Consider the following 25603-nt stretch of genomic DNA (forward strand, 5'->3'; position numbering starts at 1 on the left):
GGCCTACGGAGAGGGCTGCTTTCCAGGATGGTGGGACAGCCAGGACTCGGCCAGGTGACATCAGTGAACAGCCAGTACGGTGTTGCTACTGAGATGGGAGTCAGACTCTGGATAAACTTGTAACCCAGGATGGAGAGTCAGGTGCTATCCTGCAGACAGTAGAGGGCCATTAGAGTTTCCACTCCTGGAAAACGTGGACAACATGAGGAAAGTTGTGATTTAGACAGGAAACTCCAGAGCAGAACCTGAAAGCATTCAGAGTCTGTTTTAAGAACCCAGGTTGAGACGATGAGGGCGTGGACAGTAGGTTGTACAGTAGGAATGGAGAGGAAAGGGTGGATCTGAGATATTATGGAAGAAGGCTGGGCCAGACTTGGTGATGGAGACAGATTAAAAATAAAACATGAAAAGGGAGGCCACACTGACTTCCGGGCTTCACACCAGTAGAACTTCGTGGGATGAAATGGGAAACTGAGGCAGAAAACCTGGGAGAGATGGTGCTAGGTGTGTTGAGTCTACAATGACAGTAGGACCGTAGTTGATGCAGCACATTCCCTGGGCTCAAGTCAGAGTTGTCTGGGTGGCAGAGGTACAGACGTAAGCTCCTGGAAGGAGGGACCAGGTCCTATTCATCTGTCTCTCACCAGGCAATGCAATACCTGTCTCATTGCAGGTCTCAATCAATGTGTGTTGAATAAACAAATGTTCTCCGGAAGCTTTCTGTCTACTCGATATAATACTCAGGAGGTTATAGAAAACGGTCTTGGGTCACTCACATTTCACTTCTTTGGAGTAGAAAAGATGGGGAATAGGAAACAGGAAGTGAGGGGATGGGTGAGGGCCATTCTCTGGGTAAGGGTGCAACCCCTGGCTTGCACACTGTGTCCCAGGAGCTCCTGACGGAGAAGCCTCAAGGTCTGTCCCATGGGAGAAAAGAAAGTGGGCCCACTCCTCCACCTCCTCTCCACCCGCAGGACCTCAACTTTTATCTACTCTAGAGAGTGACACTTAGCTTACGATTCTGCTTGAAAAAGCATCCCATTGATTTAAAAGAAAAAACAAAGTGTGTTTAGTGTCTTGTATTTAATGTGCAAAAATTAAAATTAGACTGAAAAAGAAAATTGTCAGTTATAGCACTAATCGTTCCCTCCCAAAAAGTAATTTGCAAATCACGTCGTTGGTGGATTTTTGAGACTATCCTGTGTGCCCGTCTCCCCCCCAGAAACATTCTATCCATAGAAAAGCCTAGGGGATCCAAACAGACAAAACGTGAGAGCCAAACCTCTCTCTAAAGTCGTTCAGATGGGTGGACTCAGATACTGTCCTCAAGTCAAGTCTCTCTCCTGCTCTTCCTTACACTTCCGGCTCCTCTCTATAGGCCCCAGGTCTTATACGGGGGGCTCTTCTGCCTGTGCCAACTCCTGACTCTGAGACACCCTCTAAAGTGAAATACCGATCACTCAGTGTCCACCTCCAAGGCCTGTTTGCTTGGAGCTGTCCTCCGAGCCCTTGACTTCCTCCAGAGCTGTGTTTCCATGGTGACAGCCCTTTTCTCCCTCAGGTCACAGACACTGCCACACTGAGGTATCTCCCAGGCAGTTCAGAACTCACCCTCGCCCCCCACCCCCCAATCTCTACCTCAGGATGCTTCCTGTACCCAATGCTCCAGTTATGCTCACCGCACCAAGAGAACGCGGGATTTGGGATGGGGGGCCCACGGGACAATTACCCACTGTTAATGGCCTCAGGCACCATTTTGTTTAGTATAACTCCCTCAGGTCTCCACTGACAGCCTGATAATTCTCTACGATAACACAATCTTTGGCAGCTATAGTGGCTGTCTTGACACTGTCCTTCTTGCAAGAAAGATTTGGGGATAAAAGAACGAGCTGAGAAATCATCCTTAGAACTGAGAGAAGAGCCTGTGAAAGGAATGTCCTCTCCCCTACCACATTCTCATTCTCAGCTGCGTCTCCTGCCCTCCCTTCTCCCCTCCCCCTCCTCTCTTCTCCCTGCTTTCTTCCTCTGCCTCTTATTCCTCTTCCTTCCTCTCCATCCCTTCTTTTCTCTCCCTCTCCTCCCCTCACCCTTGCCCTCTTGGCCTTTTTCCAGTCTCTCTCCTCTCCTTTTTCCTCTCTTGTCTCTTCCTTCCTTCTCTCTTGTTTTGGTGCCAGAAACAGTCTAATTACAACAGAGAACCTGAAGAGACAGAGAGGAGGGGAAAAAAAAAACCACCACACATAGCTGATTAAAATATCCTATGAAATCTAATTTGTAAAGCTCAAATCAGAATAAAAAGTGTTACTCCCACATTTCAGGGCCAATCTGATTGTTAATGAGATTCCTCAGAGACCCAGCCAAGATCTCATCAGGTAGTAGACTCAGCTACCTGCCCACCTGCCACAGACTCTCTCCTGGGGACTCGGCCTCTCCTCTTGGAGGCCCCCCCAACTCTATGCCACCACCCAGCTCCCCTCAGAGTGACACACCAGTCTCCCCTTTCTTAGGGCCACCTGCTGCTGAGAGCTCAGCCTTATATGTGGACTGAGCCTGGGGCTTTGTCTCTGTGTCCCCAAGATGGGCAACAGCCGTTGTCCAGGCTGACCTGACTCCCTCAGGTCAGGGAGAAACCATGGCTGCAGCTTGCCAGCCAGCTCCAGTTTCCCTGGGTTGTATGTCTATATCCGCAGAGCACAGTGTGGGAAAGAACGAGGGCTCAGAAGTCAGTGGACCTCAGGTCAAACCCCTGCTCCACCACTCATTAGCGGTATGACCTTGGGAGGTTACTTTGCCTCTCTGACCCTCGTTTCTTTGCTGTAACATGGGGATCTTTCTGCCCTGACATGTAATTAAATGGTCTACAAGAGGGAGAGCATGTGAAACACTGACCGCACTGTGGTTGGGAGCTCAGTATATGTCATTGTCCCGTTGTCTATTCAGCTGTACACACTGCAGTTTGTTTGTTTATTAACATAACTGGCTAGCTTAGATGGTTCAGTGCCATCTCGCTTTGAGGTATACATGGGAGTGGGTCACAGTCGTGACTTTCTCCCAAGTGACAGTGAGGCTGGAGTAGGGTCTGCTGCAGAAAAGAAAGGGACACGGAGGACATGTGAAGACGATGACCTGCTCCCTCAGCCACACCCTCCGCCACGCTGTACCACCGCTCATCCTGCTGAAACAATAAGATTATCTGTTGGAGTCTCAGGATGAACCAAAGCACACCACTCCCCATGCCCCCCACAGAATGCTACCCGCTGGGAGTCCCTGTCATGCTCCTGCCCTATTGTGGAACTGGGAGCCAGCAAGTGGTGTAAAGTAGGAGTTAGCCAAATGGAAGAGAGAGGCATGTCCCAAATGCGGCCAGTGGCCGGCATGGCTTGTTTGGGTGCAGGGGATTGGCTGGACCACAGTGTGTGCGTAGATTAGTTACGGATTGAGGAGGCTGTAGCTGGGAGCCAGCTTCTGGAAGCAAAGGATTAAGCTGGGGGCAGCGAGGAAGCTGCTGCTGAGCCCCCACCAGGATGTGAGGTGCTCTAAGGGAGGCTTGTCCCCTAGGCCAACCTGGGCTCTGCTGCCATAACTTGAGGAGAAGCCCTCCAGGTCCTGCTCCCTGCTCTAACTGACTGCTGTGCTTGTCTCCTTCCTAGGCCAAGTGTACTCCTTCAGCCAGCAGCCCCAAGACCAGGCCGTGGTGTCGGGGCAGCCGGTGACACTGCTGTGTGCCATCCCGGAATATGATGGCTTCGTTCTGTGGATCAAAGACGGCTTGGCTCTGGGTGTGGGCAGGGACCTCTCAAGTGAGTACCTTCAGACCTCCCTGGGAAGGCCTGGAACCCATCCCGGCCTTACCTACCCACCCTCCCGGGAAGCCTCGCCTTCATAGGCATTTGGGGATTAAATCTCCAGGGCTCAGTACAGACCTCACAGGCAGCGTCAGGCGAGGCAAGGCCCAGGGCCAGGATGCAGACGCCTTTGAGGAGTCCTCTGACCACTGGTACTGAACTATGATTAACCCTTTAGCTCTGGTGATCGGTCCTCAACCTAACAGTGTTCTGAACTCAAACAGGATTCATGTAAAGTCGGATTTCCAGAGGCAAAGTGTTCTTATTTCTTGGTCCAAAATGCATTCCTCACTGAAGTCGCAACCAGCTCCCGTCTTCTTCCCAGCTCCCATCCATCAAAGGGAGCCAAATAGATTGACAACTCACAAAGAAACCTGATGATTTTAGGGGTCACCATGTGAGGGAAAGAAAAGAAGAGAGGTGTTTGAAATAAAATCCAGACCTCGTTCAGCCCACCCGTGCCAGTATTCATCAGCGATGTACTGGTGGGCTCCTGAGGCTGGCATCTGAGCTCCCTGCTTGGTGCCACGCCCAACCATCTGTGAATTACTGTGCATGTCAACCCTGAAGCCCATAGAGATGTCTTTCCAATCCATCTTCCCCCCCCAGGAGAAAAAAGAATAGAATCCTCCTCCTTCCTCCTAGTCACTCACCATCCACCATCATTATTCTCCCTTGGGGGTCAGGGGGCATATGACTGCTTGCTAGGCTTAGCATACACTGTAAAATTCAGAACAAGGGACCTGGGTGTCCTTGCAGTGGGGGAATGACTGAAGGTGGAGGAGGAAAGAAAAATGTGTATTCAACTGAGAAGTAGCTTTGCCTCTCATGGTGTACAGCTGCAGGAAAATAAAAAATCGAAGTGCACTCAGCAACATGATGGTTGGGGGATTAATATTTTAAAATGTGAGTTATGTCTTGCCAAAAATGTATATTGAAACGTTATAGCAATGGTCAATAGCATCACAGGGTTTGAATGCTTGCAGCCCAGCTGAGCGTGAATGAAATACACAATAATATCTCCAAAATATATGGTGCTGCCATAAAATTTAAGTGTTGTGGGAACCAGCCATGTTCAGGGACTCTGAACTCCCTTACCCTAGAGAAACTGGGGGAAGGATATGACCTTCAAAACTAGAATCACTCATACTCTGAATGGCTCTGAGCTTGGCCCAGCATTGCTGCTAGTGAAGGAGCCTCTCGGGGTGCCTGGTCAATGGTCTTCAGCCTTCAGTCAGCAACTGGGGTCTTTTTGGGTCGGTGGCCAAGAGGAGGCCCAAGTCACCATGGATGGTTCATAGACTGGTCGTCACCATATGGATCATTGAGCCTCTGGCATCCACTTCCATGAATGGCTTTCTGGGATCCAGGATTGCGTCCTGCTAAGTGCTGAAGGGCAGCGGCCCTAATGAACTGCAGTCTGCTTCCTCTCCAACTTGACTCCATTTATAGAAAAAAGGTTGGACCTCTCCTTCAGAGTCAATGAGCTCCAACTCCTGGTAAATTTTTCCTCTGTATTTGATCACCTGCCCCCCAAACAGCATCATGACAATAATGACAGATACTTACAGGTCTAATAAATCCTGATGAGAAAGTGAGAGCAATAGATCTCAATTCAGCAAGTATTTGCAGAGCACTTCATACTGCAACAGTTCTCCTTTGGGGAAGCTGAGGCCCAGTCTTGTGGGACTTCTACCTGCTGTAGCTCTGCCCCCTTCTATTGTACCTGTCTACCAGGAAGGATACCCTAACTGAAGACTTCACTGTCTTTCTGGTCACCACTGCTGGAACAATCAATCAAAGGAAGTGATTTGTAACTCTATTCCTTCATATTGATAGAATACTTTTCTTCCAAGGAACTAGTACTTCTCAGACATTCTCTCATAAACCTACAATGATCCACAGGGAGCAAAACAAGGATTTTCCCCTTTATGTGACAGGTAAATAAAGTCACAGTTGAGAAAGAAATTGATCCAAACATATACCAAAGCCCAGTGCTTGGGACCCCGGCTCTTCATCCCTAAGAGGCCCTGACACCCAGCCGGCTCTTATTTAGCAAGATGCGGACCTCCTCAGTTACCCGACCTCACAGTCACCTTTATTTAAAGCAGTGTTTTTAGACTACCTACTATGTGCCAGGCATCTTACTGAGTTCGTCCTATCTAATCTTCACCAGAACTCTACGAGGTACTAGTACTGTCCCCATTCTACTGACAAGGAAACGGAGGTACAAGGAAGTGAAGGTAACTAACCCAACACAACACATCGAGGAAGTGATAGAGCTGGCATTTGAACCCGGGCAATTTGACTGTAAACCTGGACTCCCCATAATGTCGCCTCCTCTGGGAATAGCAAGAGAGAAGGATACTGTTGAAGGAGCTAGAACTTCCTCAGAATCTATGCTTCTAGACCTGTGTTTTCCGAAGAGGCTGCCAGTCCTTGGGAGAACATCACAGCTCGTCGCCTAATTAGGCAAATACAAACCCATCACGGATGTTTTCAGCGGCTCCTGAGAGCGGAATCGTTGTGCTGCAAGACAACAAAAACACAGGCTCCAGCCCAGATGCCTGCAGGAGAGCAGGGACTAATGATAGGAAGCGGGATCCAGAGACTGGGCTGAAGCGGCTGGCACGGGCAGCCAGCTACACTAAGGGTACCAGCATCAGAGGACTGGCTAGAACCCATGCCCAGCCCCTCACCCTGGCCCTGGGGAAAGCCAGCATAACTTCCCTGCGCTCCTTCCCCACGCCCAGCAGCGGGCAGGAGGAGAGGTGGTGCTCTCTGGGGGAGGGGGGTATAGCTAATTGCCCCGTGAGCATCTCTGGCCAGGCCTGGACAGCTGTGGAGGGCAGGGCCATTTGATTGCATGATGAGGACACTGCTTAGCCATAAAGACATGAGCCCGATGGATTCAGCCACACAGGGAGCACCCAAGAAGCATAGTGGGAAACCTGGCAGAGGATTATAGCTACCTCCAGGAACCAGGAATAAGTGCCCCTGCACAGCCCACCCCCACGGAGCCTCGTCCCACCTCGCAAGTCCCTTAGTTCATGGAGGCAGAAGGGGCCTTCGAGCTGCAGTGCTTTAGTCAGGGTAGAAATCTCCTCTGCAGTGTCCCTCACCGGTAATCATACAACCTCTGCTTGAATACAGACAGTGATGGGGGCGCCTCACTGTCACCTCTGGCAGCCTACATCCTTTGTGGACACCTCAAATCATTCATAGTATTCTAAAAGTATTTCCCCATGTTAATTCTGCTCATTGGTGCTGATGCTGCCCTTGGGAGCTACACAAGCACATCTAACCCAAACTAAGAGACTTGGAAATATTTGAAGAGGGAGAGCCTGTTGCATGCCCTTCTGTCTGTCTCTGTTTCTGCCTCTCACTTGCTTAAGCCCTAGTCTTCTCTTTAAAAGGTCCAGTCTGCCCCACCCCCTCCTCCTAGGGCACCTTTCTGAGAACTCACACTCTCCTGGTGAGGGTCCTTCTGCAAGGGGAGCCCTTTGGGGCTGCCAGGGAGAGCAGGCAGGCCTCTGAGGAGAGAAGGGGACCGGACAAAGAGGAAGTGCCCTGAAAAGGGGGAAAAGGGGGAAGGGCAGAGCTCAGGTACGGGCATGAATGGGACACAGATCCTGCTGAGAGAAAGTACAGGGATTTAGGGCCGAAGACCCAGGAAACGGAGGATCTGCCCAAGCTGGCCAGCTCTGACTTACGTTTACATTGAACCCTACAGAGAAGGAGGAAAACTGCTTAATGATTTATCACGCTCAAGCTTTGATTTATCTATTATTCATCGCCAGTGGTGTAAGGGGCCCCAAAGTCCCAAGTGCCCTGAGCACCTCCTAAGTGTTTCATCAGGCCCTGGGGCTTGGGGGTGGGTAGAGTGACTAGAAAAGGGCCACTTATGGTTCAAAGGGACCGGAGCTTCCGGGTCACAGGTGGGCGGGCCTAGATTTCTACTTCCTGCAACAAAACCTTTCCCCAAAGTCACTCGTGATCCTTTCCCAAATATTTCTCTTTTCTTCCTTCTCTCTCTCTCTCTCTTACTCTGTCTTCTGTCTGTGGATCTCGGCCTGGGTGTCTCTGTCTCTGTGTGTGTCCTTATCGAAAGGCGTGTCTACTTGGTAAACCATGGTGCAGGGCACACCACTTTCCAGAGTAATAACCCCACTGTGTCCGTCCCCACTTAGCATTTCCCTCTCGGTTCTCTCCTTCCCTCCATAATAATGGCTTCCCCAACATTCCAAAACTTAAAAATCGGCAATTCCCTTATACGCACACACTCCGCACAAGCGCCCTGGGGAAGCTCTCATTTCTGTGCTCCTTATGCTGAGGTCAGGACCCTGAGCAGATGCCTGCTCTGGCAGCCCCTAAGACAGACCTGTCCCTGCTCAGGTGTGCCACCACTATGCCTGTTTGTCATGAATGTTACCTCCATCCCTGGGCCAGCTGGACCCCTTGATATGCCTGCTGTCTCCACAGGTTACCCACAGTACTTGGTGGTAGGGAACCACCTGTCAGGGGAACATCACCTGAAGATCCTGCGGGCAGAGCTGCAAGATGATGCCGTGTACGAGTGCCAGGCCATCCAGGCTGCCATCCGGTCCCGCCCCGCACGCCTCACCGTCCTGGGTAAGAACCGTCCGCACTTGGGGGTGAGGATACTATGGAAAGTACCATGGGCTCAGCTCCAGAAGGTTTCCTCCCAGACAACTGCAGGGGCATCCCACTGGGCAAAGCCTCAGGCGTTGTCCCACAGGGCTCCGGCTACTGGGGCTCCATTGCGTCAGTAACCTCCTCCCCACCAAAAGGGGAAAAGTGAAAATTCCTGCCCTGAAAATCAGAAGGCCAATGCCAACTTACCTATGACCTTGTCCAACCGCAGTGTGTTTGACTCCAGCTTAGGAAGTGAATAAGGGCTCCTGGGTGCTCGTTTATTCAATCAGAAATCATGTCCTGCAAGCATGAGCTGTGTCAGGCCCTGTGCTAGGTGATAGAGATACTGTGTTTCCCCAAAAATAAGACTTAGCCGGACCATCAGCTCTAATGCATCTTTTGGAGCAAAAATTAATATAAGATCCGGTATTATATTACATTATATTATATTATACTATATTATACTGGGTCTTTAATATAATATAATGTAATATAATATAATACCGGGTATAATATAATATAATACCGGGTAGAATAGAATAGAATAGAATAGAATAGAATAGAATAGAATAGAATACCAGGTCTTATATTAATTTTTGCTCCAAAAGACGCATTAGAGCTGATGTTCCGGCTAGGTCTTAGTTTTGGGGAAACATGGTATGGAGAAGAATGTGACACATCTTTGAGTCACTTCTTTCTGGACTGCCCTCCTCCTGGGTCACCATCTAGCCACCTCTCCTATCAGAATCTGCCTGGAGCTTCATTGTCCCTGCGGTTTCAGCATCCACAGGGACCACCGCTGCCGCTGTTCCTTCCCCCCTTCCCTGCTCCTGGGAACCCTGGGCTGCCTATGTCATCCCTAGGAAAACTCACTTCAGGCTCTTATTCCAGATCGTACCTTTGCCCTTGCTCCCTCTTCATCTCAGTTTCACAGGAGCCCAGTGTCCCTGGGACATCCTGCCTGAAGAAGTCCCCCTCCCTACTTGGGCAGACCTGACTCCAGATAGGGATGGGCTCTCCACCTCTTAAACTGCCTCACCCTTGTCACCTCCTTCCTCCAACCAGATGTTACTGAGGAGCCAGTCTCCCTGGGAAACCAGCTTTGCACATAAGTTATAATAGCTCAATTTGCATAGCCTGTGACAGCAACTCTCAAAGCACTTTCACTTATACTTCCTCAGCTGTTCTGATGAAAGTCTGTGGGACAGGATTGTTGCCCGAGATGAGAAGCTGAGGTTCAGAGAAGCAAAGAGCCCGGCCCAGGGTCTCCCAGCTAGGGCTCCATGCACCACCCCACTGCCTCCTTAGTGAGTCTCTGCCAGGCCACCTGTGGGATGGAGCTCGGCAGCCAGAAGAGGGGAGTCTGGGTTCTGCCCTGCCCACCTCTTAACAGATGCTGAGAAGCTTTAACAACAGGGTCAGCAGCTGGGGTGCTGCCTCCTCGCCTGATAGATACGGCTCATGGCCACACCGAGATGAAATATTTAAGAGTGTGTCAGGTTATCTTCAGATCTACACGGTCAACACACAAGCAGATTAGCCCGAGCACGGCAGCGGACAGGCCCCAGGGGACCACTTACTAAGCTTGGAGGCTGGCTTCTTGAGACAGAGAGGAGGAACTCAGTGCCAACCTCAGAACCTTCTGCAACCTTTGAGTCTCCTCTGACCCTCCGATGAAAGGGATGAGACAAATAAACCGGGTCAGGCAGGGTAAATAAGCTGGGATGATGTGGTCAGGAAGAGGGCCCTCAGAAAGGTAATCAGGGACATTAAAGGGCAAGGCCGCTGTCTCCATCTCTCCTGAGATGAGGGCTAAAATGGAAATGGGTATCGGGGTTGAGGAAGGAGAGAAGAAGGATTTAGTGCCCAATATATTTTCTCGATTTTGAGGATTGCACGATGACAGGACAGGTATACTAAGCGAAGTTGTAGGGTCTTCATCTTCAGAGGTTATTCAGCCTCCACCCCTGGAAGAATCTGCTTTCTGCTGCATTGTCCGCGCTAGAAAGTACCAAAGAATACTAACATGAGAAGAACCTAAGCAATGCCCACCCGTGACCTCACGCAGGACCTAAAATAGATGGAGATGCACGTCATCCTTAAGCTGTCCTGGTATCAGAGCTTCACCCAGTCATACCCAATAATTTCTGTATTCCTTTCCTTCTAGTATCCCAGTAGTAGACAAAGTACAAGTTATCCCAGATGTTGTACAGGCAAGGAAATCGAGACTCAGAGAGGCAAAGACACTCACAGGAGGTCACACAGCTTAATTATATTCAAAATAGACCCCAGATTTTACAACTCCAAGCCAAAGCTCTCTGCCCGGCTGCCACGTTGCTAAATGCCATTAGAGTCTCCTTGGTCTGGCTGGTTAAAAGCCAGGCTTCTGAGAGCACAGCCTGGGGGTCTGATCTGAACAGACTCGACTTTGTCTTGGATCACATCTAAATGCCATTCACTCGCCTTTCTCCCTCTCCAGTGCCATGGGCTGGCACTGCCTCTGGGCACAGAGCTGGGTTCATGTGGCAGAGGTGTTTTATTCAAGTCTGGGGATCAGTTGAAGAGGTGGGGGGGGGGATTTTCAGGAGGCCCCAGCAGGATGACCTTGGTGGAATTCCTGAGCCAGAAAGAGAAACCGAGCAGCAATCTTTCAGATTCCACAAAAAAACGATTCCTCCTAAACAAACTAACCCCAGGCAAGAAAGATTTGCCCCAAGCTCTGCCCACAGCCCTCCCTGACTCTTCAGGGCCACCCTAGGTCCCCACCCCTCAGCTGGTCCTGCAGAGCTCTGCCTGAGGTCCCCAGCCTGGCTGAGTTTCTCTGCAGTATACAGCCCCACCTACTGCCCTGGAGGGAAGCCCTGCGTGCAGAAGCTCACCCAGCCTTCTGGAAAGGGAGCCCTGGTCTATTCAGGGTGGTGGATAGACAGAGCGGCTGTTTCAACAGAAGGGAAAAGGCTGTTTCTACCCTGGCCAGCCAGCTTCCAACCAAGACCCCATCTGCTTTGCTGTGACATCTCAGCCTGGGAAAATGTCCAGTTCCCTAAGAGGCAGGGGGTTGAGGGGAGGGGGTGGCAGCCTTCCCTGCGTTCCAGGCGTGAGAGAGCTTCCTAATTTAGCCTGTATTTGCCTGAGATCGATTTTTAATTAAATAAAGTAAGAGGCTGATTAGAACCTGCAGAAGATATGAGAGCAGAATCAGATGGTATTCTGGCAAAATTGCAAAGCAAACACTTTGGCTGGAACAGAGGGAGACCCCCAGGGGTCTTCCATCAAAGCACCAAGTGAGGAGGGCAAATAGGAGAGTTTATATCGCCAACAGATGTGCATTGTGAAAATATGCATCTTCCTGCACCGCTTGGAGAAGCCGGAGGGCCAGCTCACACTGCGCGCTGAGCCCCAGGGAGGGCATGGGGACCCAGGCCCAACAGCCAAGCCTGGAGTCACAGACACATTAATTAGCCTTGTGTTTCCAGCTCTCAGATGCAATCAGGCAAAGAGAAACTTTGAGCTGAGCATTTGCCACACTGAGAGGCAGAGGGAGGGAGGGACCTAGGGGACGAGGAGGGGAAGAGGCGGCAGGGGCTGCGCTTGGTAGGCTGAGCCAGGCAAAGACTGGGGAGCCCAGTCCTGGTTAGCAGGCAAGCTGCATTCCCCCTGGGACCCACCCAACCAAGGACTATGCTCTGACTCAAGCCAGGTCGAGACATGAGTCTTTCTGCCCCCAGAACATCTGGAAATCGTGGTATCACGGACAGAGCAGCAGCCTTGAAGGCAATAGTCCCGACCCTACCATTAGCCAGCTGTGTGATCTTGGCCCTGTTACTCAACCTCTCTGTGTCTCGGTTGCCTCATCTGTAAAATGACAATAGTGATAAATAAGGTGATCGCTAAGAACTGTGCAGCTTCCAAAAGGCATGATTTCTACAATCAGGATCCGCACGCTGCACCAACTATTTTAGGAAAATGCCCTTCTCTGCACTGGCCCTGGGATTCGTGCAGTGACTGAGTCAGAGAATGCCACTGATTCGACAGCAGCCCACTGTCTAAAACAGGGAAGCCGGAGATGGGATGTCTCAAAGCCTGTCCAGCCCTGGGATTCTGAAACTGGCTGTACACCTTCACCCACAGTCCTCCTCTGTATCCAGCCTCCACTCATCCTTAGCCATCTCTGCAGAGACACAGCTTAGGTGGCCGTCATGGGACCCCCATGCACCTGTGCAGAGCTGGGGTGCGGGACGCAAAGCCCTGGCTGGGAAGAGGAATCCCTGCATGCAGCTTCCTCACTGTGTGAGCTTGGGCAGGTCCTTAAGGCTGGCACCGGGCCTCTGGTTCAATTGTCTGTAACCAGCACTTAGCATAGGGTAGGTACTCAATAATATTTGAGACTTTTTAATAAATGAGTGAATGAATTAAGGCATAGAGTGAATGAATGAATGGAGTTTCTAGTTCTTCATCTATAAAATGGGGAAAATAAAAACACCAGTCTCCTAGAATTGTGCGCATCAAACTAACACACACACGCGCACACACACACGCAGGCACACGTACAGACTGCTCCTTCTCCCTCCTGCAGGAGCCCCAAGGTTGAAAATATCTAAACTGTTCCAGGGCCAGAGCTGTAAGGGGAGTGTTGTACTTGATCTTTCCAACTGCCTGGAAACTTGGGAAGCAAGGAGTTGAGGGACCCAGAGCAGGGAGGAAATGAGTACCAAGGATTTGAACAACAAATATTTACTGAGCACCTATTATGTGCCGAGCAATGCTCTAGGTACTTGAGATTTATCTGTAAACAAAAGAGAAAACCACCCCCCTGCCCTGGTGAAGCATGTGGTCTAGCAGGGAGAGAGGCAGTCATAAATAATAAACAGATTAAACAAGGACGCTGTGTAGTTACGTCAGATGTCAGCTGGAATAAACACTGTGAGAAAGGGAAAGTAGAGCAGGGTAAGGGGGACTGAAAGTGGGTGGGTTAGGTTAATTAGTAAAAAGGGTATTTTCCCAGTCTTCTTTCCCTTCCCCTCTTCTTCCTGGCCTGTTCTAATTTTAACTGCTGTCTTGTGGCTCCCATCAGAAACAAAGCTTCCTAAATCAACATGAATTATTTAACGTGGAGACTAAGTCAATTCAAATAAAGAGGGCATCTTTAAAATGATGTCAGGCCCCAAATATTGCGAGTGGCAAACAGATAAGGTCCAAACATGCCTTTTTTGAAACCACGGCTCCTTCTGCAACTCTTCCACCAGGGGAACTGCAGGCAGAGGTCTCCTACGTCCACAGCGTTGGCAGCACCCGTTTCCCAATCCCCTCATCTTCTGTGGCGGTGGGTCCAGAGAGACAGTGACTAACTCAGGTCATGCAGCAAGGGAAGGCAGAACTGACTCAGAACCCAAGAGCACTGGCTTCTAAAACTGTTCTTCTGGAAGCTGGTAGTGAGAAACCCAGCCACAATCACCCTGTCAGTAAGGGACAATCTGAGCGGTTCTTCAGGGATGAGAAAGCACATCCACAGGACAAAGCTCAAGATCCCTCCATGGCACATGAGACCCTCTAAGGCCTGCCCTCTGTTTTCTCTCCAACCCCAGCTCTGCCACCCCCTTGCTCCGGGGACAACCAGCTTGCAACCCCCTTCACTCCCCACACCTCTGCATCTTCGCTCATGTGTGTTTCTGCCTGGAATGCCCTTACCACCGTTCTCCTTGGCTAACTCTTGCTCACCTGTCAGAACTCATCTTAGACATCACCTCCTCCAGGAAGCCTTCCATGAACTCCACATGGCCTGACTATCCCCCTAGGTGCTCCCTTAGCCTTCCAGCCATACCTCGATCATAATGCTCAACCCAATTATATTGAAAGTAATTGTTCATATGTCTGTCTCCCCCACTGGGTCTGGGAGGGGGAGCACGGGAGGCATCATGCATCCCTCATGCCAAGTACAGCCTGTGAGCATCTATCTATTAGATACTCAGTACATGTTCTCTTATAACTGTAGTAAAAGGGTTTGGGAGCGAACTGCAGGGAGTATACACTGAACCTCACCACAGGGTGCAGTACCTGGCAGATAGTAAGCCCCAAATGCAAGTGACAATTGTGTTGTATGTTGTGTTTAGAAAGGTGACATGGCTTCATGGTTAAGAGTCCAGACTCTGGAAGCCAGATTGCCTACACTTGAAACCTAGCTGTGTCACTTTCCCAATGGGGTGATCTTGGGCATTTAACCACTCTGTGCCTCAGTTTCCTCATGTGTAAAATGGGGGCATAGTCGTAATAACCTCTCCCTCTTAGGGTTATAAAGAGGATGTAATTAAATAATATATGTAAGGCATTTCAGGCAGCAAGGCGTATCAGCGGTGCCAGTTATCACCATCTCTGTTGTTGGCATTACTATGACTCCCGCAACGTTAGGAGATTCCTGCAATCCCCCTCCTTCCTGGGGATCAGGCTTCGTGTCCTAGAGAAGCAAGAAGACACACTTCCTGCAGCCCCTCCCAGCTCGTGCCCTGGGAAGACAAGCACAATTGATTTCCTTATCTCCTCATTAGGCTTGTTTTGCCCGGGCCCCGGCCTGGTCTTGGGTGCCGTATCTCGTTTGCACTGCGTGCCTGTTTCCTGCCGCATTCATTACCCCGCAATCACCCCCAAATAGGGCCGCAAACAAACCAGACATGGGGGAGTGGAACAAACAAAGCATCCTAATCTCCTGAAGTTCCAGCCGGCAGCTGGTTCCTGAGCTCCTGTGGCCTTCGCCCCCCACCCCCACCCCACCCCTGCCGCCAGCTCTTCCCCATTCCCTTCCTGCTACACTTCCTTCCTTGAGGGCTCAGGCCACCCCAGTGTCCCCTAGGCCAGAAGCTGATTCCCCTCCTCCCCTCTCTTTTGGCCACTTCACACCCCTCTTTGCTCTCCTAGTTTAACTCTGTGCTTATCTGCTGGGACAGTTGACAAAGTAAACATGGCTGTGATTCACTGAGTGACCTTCAGCTGACTAATAGTCTCTCTCCTAAGTTGTAGTATAAGCTCCCTGGGGGTAGGCGACCTGGTCTCTAAGGTCCACACCATGGATTCAATGCCATATGCCCCTTGAGTGGCTGCCCATAGCAGTTGTTGATGGAGGGTGACGATGTGAGTTCGCGGGTCTTCTGTAGCCACTGGGTCCAGGTGTGCTGACTTTGGAGCCGGGTCACGCTGGGTCCTCTCATGCTAAGATCATCCCCACCCCCAGTCTCCCTGTCCCTCTAATCTGCCATGTTGCAATGAAAAGGAATAGCCTCTCTGCCTGCGCCCACCCACCTTTTCCCTGTTCATCTCAGCCTCAACGTGACGTCAGACGAGTCCGGTCATCGAGCCAGGGCCCATCTGTCATGGTGGGAGGGAAGTAAGGTGGGGAGGGAGACTCACAGATGCTGAAGGACTTCCAGGGCTCCATGGGAGCTGGGGATCCATCAGGGACAGCGGCAAACTCAGCACATTCCCCTCAGCAGGAACGTAGGTGGCAAGGGGCAGACAGCGTCCTGTCCAAGCAAGGCAAGATCTGATACAAGGGATGCACATTCCCTACCTTAACCCACCCAGCTTCGCCACAGTCAGTTGGAACAGGCTCGACCAATGGGAGGAGAGCTAACTGGTCTAATTAAGTGGCCTTGCTGGAGTGGCCCGATGCCCAATGCTGCTTTGGGGGGCAGTACTCACCACTTAAAGCTGGGGGCAGTGTCCCAAACAGCCCCCCAGGACCAGCTCCTCCCCTGCCCCTTCCATCATCTCTTGCTCTCAACACAGCACAGGAGAGTGTGTGCAGCAGCCCGCCCAGGATCTGCTGCACACACAAGGTGTCGGCCTCCTGCTCCTGGACCCCACCACCAGCCCTTGCCTCGTTCTGCTGGCCTCCTAGTGTCCCCTCCCCATCACTAAGTGACTTAGGCTCCCCAGGGCAGCCCTGCAGCCCTGAAGTGTGCTTCCACTCTACCCAGGGTGCTGGCACTTCTTCAGGACCAGGGTCCTTGCCTGGGAGTCAGAAGATGTGTGTTCTTGCCTGGGTCCTGCCACCAACCAGCTGTCAAACATGAGCTAAAGATGCTTGACCTCTCAGGACCCACTGTCTCCCTGGTAAAATCTGGAGCTGGAAAAAGGACATGCAAATCCACTCCACAGTTTGACTGTGATTCTCCCTCGTTTGATCGTGGTTTGGGTTGGGGTGGGGCCTGAGGGTCATTGTTCCCTGTGTCCTTGTTCCCTTGCTCCTAAAAGCAAGAATAATGTGTCTGTCTGCTGCTTTAACCAAGCGTGACCCTGGGAAAGGCTGAGCAGGCTCCACTGCTCAGCAAAGGGGAGCATGAGCTTGGACCATGGAGATTTGCAAAAGTCAGGGCCTTACTCCTCTGGTGTCAGACATTCGACATGCAACCAGCAGCTCTCGGAAGCCCGTGAAATGCAAGCCACTTTCTATAACTCTCAAGATGCAGTTATCTTAAGAAGTCCTCACCCACTCTGCCACCACAGCTTCCTCTGTCTGGGCGTGGATTCCAACATCTCCTCACACCTGAAAAAACACCGACAGGGGCCCACCTGTGTCCAGGGGCCGTACTGGGTCCTCAGTCAGGAACCCACCTGGCCACTGGCCATTACAAAGCTCCCTGCTTATGCATCATCAGTCTTACTCATACATAAACAGACACCTCACGTCAAGGACAAAGCACTGGTGCGCGCGCGCACACACACGCACACACAAGCACACATAATTCAGAGCATTGCCAAATCATCAGTGCTCCCCGTGGCTGAAAGACACAAGAACACTCAGTCAAGAGAATCAGTCACTGATAGGAAATGGACAAACCTTGGTGACTGGACAGAAGTATTGATCCCCCTCTTGTCAGGCGCAGAAAGAATGGAGTAAGTGGAGCATGATATCCCCAGCACAAGGCCCCACCACTCTGGTGACTCCCCCTAGTGAAAAATGAAGTGGAGGGAAGAGAGGCATAGCCACCTGAGAGGGAGGGGTGGGGCCAGCCGGTCCCACTGGAACAAGCTGCCCCTCTCCTGGCTCTAGATGCCTGGACACCATGAATGTCACACCCAGGACACTGGCTGGCTGAGGCCCGCTCTGGGAAAGCCTAGAGGGAGAACTCTAAGGGTAAAAATAGCTCACTACTTCTCTGCTCTAACCTCAGCTCAGGCTGAGACAAGGGTTTCATGGTAAATTATGGATTTAAAACTAGCAATGAATCTCCATTACAGCATGAAATGAGAAAGGAAAATGCCACTAAATGGAAGCCTTCCCTCAGCAGCCAACGGGGCAGGGAGGGGTGTAGGGCCCAAGTCACAAAACCCAAGGCTGACTCACAGAGTCCAAAACCAGGAGTGGCCCCCAAGGGAGAAAGCCCTGGAAAAATGGGAAGGCGTCAGGCTTACGGGAGACCACCCGCTGCCCACAGCCAGCATGGGACACCACAGTGGCAGAGCAGGCAGTGCCCACCAGCAGGGTTCAGGACCTAGTCTCGGCTGCGGGCAGTTTTCTCCAGAGGAAAGATGCACAGCTAGCTCAGGAGTGGGGTTGACCAGAGCTTTGTGATTCTGTTGCTGTGCTGGGATGGTACCTATGTTGTAGGTGCAGCCAGAGAGACACAATTCAGGAACTTGGCCCCTGCCTGGGTAACCCACACACGTGCCTTTATTCACCTTCTCACCATTTCTGCCGGGTAGGCCCCATGTCTCCTTTCACAGATGAGAAAGATGACACACAAAGAGACCCATTAACTTGCCCAAGATCACACATCAAGAAAGAAAAAGTTAGAATCTGAACTCAGTTCTGGCCCCCAAACCCTCGCCCTAAGTTGGGACCCTCCTTTTTCCAGAATTCTGCTCAGACTTAACTCCTGCTTGACTCCTGCCCCTTCAGACTGTGATGCAGGTCTCTTTCGATCCCGGGGGAACTCCAGGAGGCCTGTCTGAGCCCTCACACTGTCCCAGGGCCCCCAGAGCCAGAGCGATGGCCTGCACAATGAACCGAAGCCTTCAGAAAACCCTTCCTCGCAGCCCCTGCTCCCCAGATGTGCCTTGAGAGCCAGGGCCCCAAGACCCACAGCATCCATTTTCCACCCCATTAAGTCTCATCATCGGGGACTGCCCGATGCTTCTTCCCCATCACTCTGGGCCTCTAAATTATTCTGTCCACGTGGAGGAGGCTTTCCTAAGTGGGAGGTTCACAGGCGCCCAGACGCTCACACAGCTGCCTCCAGCTCACAAAAATAAATAGTTGAGCCCCACAGCCCAGGAAGGCTGCCTTCCAAAAGAGTGTCATTTTCACAAGCCCATCAAGGTGTTTGTAAATGTTTACAAAATGGAAGAATTTTCCATATGTAAATATGTCAGGAAAGGTGTTAGCAGCTAAGAAATCACACGGTGCCAGGAACACCACTGAAGCCTCAGTGACAGAAAGCAAGAAATGGGGGAGCAGGTTGGTGGCCATGCAGCCATCCCCCTAGAAGAGGTGGCACTGCTCTACTCCAAACACACTGCTGCCTCCCACCCTCTGAGCACTTCCCTCTCTAGCTACACAGAGATAGACACACACACTGTCACTAGGACGCCGGAGGGAACGCATTTGACAGATGGGTTGACTGAAATAAAAAAGAAAAGGGAATGTGCTGGAGGCTGCAGGATGCCTGGGAAAGGGAAAACCAGTCCTCTCTGACTCTTCAAGAAATAGAAAGCTGGGTTCCAAGCACCGGTCCCCTGGGACTGCCCTGTCTCTCCTCCAACCTCAACCCCAAATATCATCTTGGCCTGAGCAACCGTTCTACAAAGGACCAAAACCTAACCTTGGAAAAGACCCCCAAACCTAACCTTGATTAGAGAATTTTAGAGCTGGAAAGAATTAGCCAGTCAAGTGTTCATTCCATTTTTCAACACGTATGTTTGCACCTTCCAAGGCACCAGGCCCTGGGAATATACATCAGTGACCAAAACAGACTAAAATCTCCTGCCTTCGTGGAACTTACACGAGGTGTGATAAAAAAATACAGTGAATGTTTACATTTTAAAAAATGTATTACAGTAAAAGACACATTGCCATTAATCCCCGTCAAAATACTCTCCCTCATTTTAAACACTCTTATCCCATCGTTCTTGCCACTTTCTGAAGCAGTTCTGGAAGTCCTCTTTCATGAGTGTCTTTATACTTCATGACAATGCAACACTCCGTTTCACACATCACTTCTGGTATGGAAATTTCTGTCAAATAAAAATATTACAGTGTGTCTTCATCCATCTTATTCACTGGATCTTCCCCAAAGTTAAAATTACAATGAAAGGTAAACGTTTTGAATTAATTCAGGACATGGAGGCAGCCACAACCGTGCAACTAAAGACACTCACAAAAGAGGACTTCCAGAACTGCTTCAGAAAGCAACAAGAACAATGGGATAAGTGTGTTCAAAGAGCGAGGGGGAGTATTTTGAGGAGGATTAATGGTAATGTGTCTTTACTGTAATAATTTTCTTTATTTAAAAATTTATCATATTATTTGATCACACCTCATATCCTAGCAGAGGATTTGGACAATAACAATAAACACAAGAAGAAAATGTTATAGTTTATTAGAAGGTGTTAAGTGCTATCAAAAAAAACGTAGAGCCGAGTATAAGGGGCTGGGTTTTCTGGGAGAAAGAGCAGGTTGAGCAGTTAGGGTAGACCTCACAGAGGAGGTGACTTTTTCAGTCTTTCCCTTTATTTTTTTTAACAGCTTTATGGAGCTATCATTTACATTCCATTAAATTCACCCATTTTAAGTGTACAAGTCAGCGATTTTTTTTTTTCTTAGGAAATTTACAGAGTTGTGCAGCTATCACTGCAATCCAGTATTAGGCCATTTGCATCACCCTCAAAAGTTCCCTTGTCAATCTCCACTCCCACATCAGTCCCAGGCGGCCCCTGATCTGCTTTCTGTCTCTATGGATTTGTCTTTTCTGGACATTGTCTATAAATGGGATCATTCAGTATGTGGCCTTTTATGTCTGGCTCCTTTCACTTAGCGTAATGGTCTTGAGATTCAGCTATGTTGTAGCATGTTATCAATAGTTCATTTCTTTTTCTTGCTGAGTAGCCTCTATCGTATAGATAGACCACATTCTGTTTATCCTTTCATCACTTGATGGACATTTTGGATTGTTTCCAGTTTGAAGCTGTTATGAATAATGGTGCTATGAACATTCATATACAAGTCCACATGTATGTATATGTTTTCATTTTTCACAAGTAGATTCCTAGGAGTGGAATGGCTAGGTCATGTGAAAAGTTTACACTTAACTTTTTAAGAAAGTTGCCAAACTGCTTTCCAGGGTGGCTGTATCATTTTATTCCATGCTCACCAACAATGAATGGGAGTTCCAGTGTCTCCACAATATCACCAACTCTTGTAGTTTGGCTTTTCTATTAATATTATGACCATTCTAATGGGTTTGAAGTGATATTCCATAATAGATGTAATTTGCATTCCCCTAATGACTAAGGATGTTAAGCATTCTTTTTCTTCTCTGTCACCTTTTATTATTATTACTTTAAAATGGCTTTTACAGGAAAAGTTTCATTAAGTAATCTCCTTTTTTTTTTTGTACTGTGAAGTCTTTTTTTCATTTTTTTCTTTTTGTTATTAATTTCATGTGTACAAAACAAAATAGTAAATGTTGAATGTTTCTTGATGTGATAATTATCCATTTTTTACCTTCTTTGGTGAAATGTCTATTCAAATCTTTTGCCCATTTTTAAATTGGATTATTTGTCTTATTATCATGTTGTAAGAGTTCTTTATATATCCTGGATACAAGTCCTTTATCAGATACTTAATTTGCAAATATTTTCTCTCAGTTTGTGGCTTGTCTCTTCATCTCCTTAATGGTATCTTTTGAAACACAAAAGCTTTTCATTTTAATCAAGTCCAATTTAATATCTTTTTTCCTTTTATGGATTGTCCATTTGATATTGTATCTAAGAACTCTAACCCGAGGTCACAGAGATGTACTACTATATTTTTTCTACAAGTTTTACAATTCGAGCTCTTACATTTAGTCCAGTATTTATTTTAAGTTAATTGCTGGGTAACTTGTGAGGTAAGAAACTAAATTCATGATTTTTGCGTACAGCTATCCACTTGTCCCAGAATCATGTGTTGAAAAAGACTATCCTTCTCCCCTATTAAATTGCTTTTGTACCTTTTTCAAAATTCAATTAACCAAAAATGTAAAGGTTTATTTCTGGACTCTCAGTAATGATGCATTGATCTATATGTCTATTCTTATGCCAGTAATACACTGTCTTAATTACTATAACTTTATAGGAAATTTTGAAATCAGGAAAAGCAAGTCCTCCAATTTTGTTCTTTTTCAAAATGGTTTTATCTATTTTGGTTCCCTTGTACTTCCATATAAATTTAAGGATCAACTTTTCAATTTCTGCAAAATCGTTGCTGGAATTTTTAAAGGAATCGTGTTAAAGCTATAGACCAATTTGAGAATTGCCATCTTATCAACACCGAGTCTTTCAGTCCATGAGCATAGAATGTCTCTTCATTTATTTAGATCTTTTTTTCCTAGCAACATTTTATAGTTTTCAGTAAGTCTTATAATTCTGTTAAATTTATTCCTAAATATTTCATTCTTTTTGATGCTATTGTGAAATGGAATTGTCTTCTTAATTTCATTTTCATATTTTTCATTGCTAATATAACAAACTATTTTTGTATATGGATCTTGGATCCTGTAACCTTGCTGAACTCATTTTTTAGATTTTAATAGGATTTGGGGGAATTCCCTAAGATTTTCTGCATATAGGATCATTTTGCCTAAGAACAAAGATAATCTTACTTCTTCTTTTCCAATCTGATGCCTTTTTTCCTTATTGGACTGTCTAGAACTTCCAGTACAGAGTTGAATAGAAGTGGTGAGAGTAACCATGGCTTATTCCCAGTTTTAGGGGCAAGTATTCAGTCTTTTGCCATAAAGTATAGTGTTAGCTGTAAGTTTTTCACAGATACCTTATATCAGGTTGAGGAAGTTTCCATGGTATTGAACTTTGTGAAAGGCTTTTACTGCATCTATTGAGATGATCATGTGGTTTTTGTTCTTTATTCTATTAATATGGTATGTTACATTAATTGGTTTTCAAATGTCAAACCAGCCTTGAATTCCTGGGGAAAATCCTATTTGGTCATGGCACATAATCTTTTTTGTTCTTTTCTTTCTTTTTTTCTTTTTTTAATGTTGCTGGACTCAGTTTGCTAATTTTCTGTTAGGAGATTTTCTTCTATATTCATAATGGACAATGGTCTGTAGTTTTTTGTGCTGTTCTTGTCTGGCCTTAGTATCAGTGATACTGGTCTTGTAGAATGAGGTGGAAAGTGTTCTTCTCCTCCTGTACTTTCTGGAATATTTTGTGAAGGACTGATGTTATTTCTTCTTCAAATATTTCGTAGAAGTCATCAGTGAAGCCATCCAGGCCTGGAGTTGTCTTTATGGGAAGGTTTTATTATAATAATTCAATTTCTTTACTTGATAGAGCTCTAGTCAGATTTTCTCTGTAGAAGGTGGCTTTTGAACAAAGACAACAAGAGGTAAAGGAGTTAGCTGTGAATCTTGGAGCAAAATCCCTAAATGAAGTGAAAAAGCAGTCATTGAAGGGTTCTAAACAGTAAGAATGACATGATTTGACATGTTTTAGAAGAATCACCCTGGCTGCTGGCTGGAGAACAGACTTAAGGAGGACATGGACAGGAGATTTATTAAGAGGCCCTTGCAGTAATACAGATGAGATGCGAGGGGACTCAGACCAGGATGGTAGCAGTGGAGATATGACAGCAGGTATAAGAGAAAGACAAGAGTTGAGGATGATTCCAAGATTTTTGGTGAGGGGCTTTTTATCCCTATAAAGTTGGATGCAAAATTCTGAATGCAGAAGTGCATTTCTGGGAAGAGGTTTCACATTCTCAAAGGAGTCAATCAGTAAGCTCCCCAAAATTTAAGCATGGCTAATCCCGACCAACCTCTTCATTTTTAAGAAACTATGGCTCTGAAGGGTTGGTTACCGCCCCAAGGACACCCAGTGAACAGAGTAAAGCTGGGGCTATTCAAGGTGCTTTTCCCACTGCTTCAGGGTGCGTGTGATCAGGACCCTTCCCCCCCCAACCAAGGAGACCCACTCACCCCAGCCTAGGAGCACCTGGGAGAGAGAGCAGGTTTAGCAAGAAGGTCCTCCTGTGTGTCCAGCGTCTGGTGCCCACCTGCCTGGGGCCAGGGTGCCCCTCCCAGGACCCATATCTGACAGTCACCTGCCCTCCTTTCCCATTGCCTTTGGTCTGCCCGGGATCCACAGGGTCTGAAACTCCCCAGGAAGAACTGAGAGAAAGGCTGTCTGTCATTCACAGCTCCCTTTTTACACAGAATTGCAGAAAACTAAAGCCTATCTGCCTAAGAGAATGAAAGCCCTTGATTTTTATCTGTGAGGGAATCTTATCTAAACAGGTTCAGGTGGCAAGAGCGAGAGAGAAAAATAATTAAGGCAGAGGCAGGTGAAATGTTGATGTTATTATTACTTAAGTGCTGCAAAGCTTTTAGTTCATGTTTTTATACCAGTGACACCCAGTGAGGGGAAATCAGTTTGGCCCATTATCTGAGCCGCACACCCGCTCACCCCACCTATAAATCTTATTAAACAGGTTCCATTGGCAAGACAAAAAAATAATTAAGGCAAAGGTAGGTGAAATGTTGATGTTATTACCGTAATACAACAGCCTGTTTAGTTTCTACACCAATGAAATGCAACCGAGGGAAATCAGTTTTAAAGATTACCTTTCCGAGATGCAAATCAGAAAGCCGAAAGCTGGGCCGAGAGAAGAAACCTGCATCAAACTAGGAAACATTTCCAAGTCTGTGCCAGTCTCGCAGGGGCTTTTAAGCCCACAATTTACCTTTTGACTGCTTTCTATTTTCTCACAAATCCTTTATTTTCCACTTATTTATTGACTAGAGACACAGCACCAAAAGAAAAAAAAGGAGAGTGATTCTCCCGCCACTGGTCTTAAAAATCCATAGCAGGAAATTGTTCTCCGTAGGGAGGATTGTAGCCCTCACTGTGAACCAGTGCTTAAGTGAATCGCTTTTCCTCCGAGGCAAGCTGACCCAGAGGGGATGGCTTCTTCAGAACTCGACTGGATGGAAGAGCTGCCCCATCTTATCTTCCTGGGGGAGTGAGCTGGGGGGCTGTGGGCAGGGCTCCCAGGACAGGCTTCTCGGGCCTCGCACTCATGAGGGGTCTAGAGCTCTGTCCCTAAAAGATGTATTCATCCAACAAGGTGTGTCACATGCCTGCTCTGTGCTAGGAGTCTGCCAAAGAGAGACCACCAGAGTGAGCAGAGACCATAGGAATCACTGAACCCAGGCTCGAAAGCGGCAGCTGGCAAGTGGTAGGCCAGGCCAGGCACACAGACATGTCTGGTTAGCTCCCAGAGTATCCTTAGAGTTTTTTAATTTGTTGCCAACATGTAAGATTCTGGAGGGCTTTGTGTTGAAAATTCAGATGTCTGGCTTCTCTTGCAAAGATCTGGCAACATTAGGCCCATTTGCTTGCTTGGCAATAATTGTGTCATGGCTGCTCCAGTCGGTGAGATGTGGCCCACCCGTCCCCACTCGCTGTCACTTACCTCAGCCACTTGATACAGTCACGTTACCTGCATTGCCGTCTGCTGCCCCGGATCCCCCAGTCCCAGGAGTAGACCTGCTTCAAGCAGTCACAGTGTCGACCTGGGATAAACCAGAAACAGAAACAGGAAGAGGAGGTAACGGAAGGCAGAAGGCTGGCAGTACCAATGGAGTTTCCAAGGCAGGCTGGCAGGAGGGTTTTAGGTGACGTTTGAAGTGTGAGAAGAATGTGTCCGAGATGAGCAGGCAGCATGTTCCTTCCCTGCTAACAGCTGCTCTATTGTAAGGAGCCCAGAATTTGGTGCCTAACGCTCTCTGCCACTCACTGCCTTGTATGAAAATGCCCCTCACAGGCTGCTCAGAAGGCAGTGAACGGGGTAAAACCACACTCAGTGCCCAACATGGTCAGGAAGTGGCGCT

The 25603-nt window shown here is 48.4% G+C and overlaps 1 protein-coding gene across 6 annotated transcripts in view; it reads left to right on the plus strand.

The window, feature by feature from the left end:
- The window catches only part of KIRREL3 (kirre like nephrin family adhesion molecule 3), a 563596-nt gene that overhangs the window by 466234 nt on the left and 71759 nt on the right, over positions 1-25603 (plus strand). For 5 of the 6 annotated variants that reach the window (XM_019710496.3, XM_074321188.2, XM_074321190.2 and 2 more), the window contains exons 4-5: positions 3651-3800; positions 8328-8477. In XM_019710496.3, the coding sequence (XP_019566055.2) occupies positions 3651-3800; positions 8328-8477 (300 nt within the window). Of the gene's footprint in view, positions 1-3650; positions 3801-8327; positions 8478-25603 lie in introns of those variants that run through there. The other variant, XM_074321191.2, reaches the window with a different exon arrangement.

The sequence above is a fragment of the Rhinolophus sinicus genome, chromosome 9 (assembly GCF_057876585.1).
Source record: "Rhinolophus sinicus isolate RSI-liver-muscle chromosome 9, RSI-T2T, whole genome shotgun sequence".
NCBI lineage: Eukaryota > Metazoa > Chordata > Mammalia > Chiroptera > Rhinolophidae > Rhinolophus > Rhinolophus sinicus.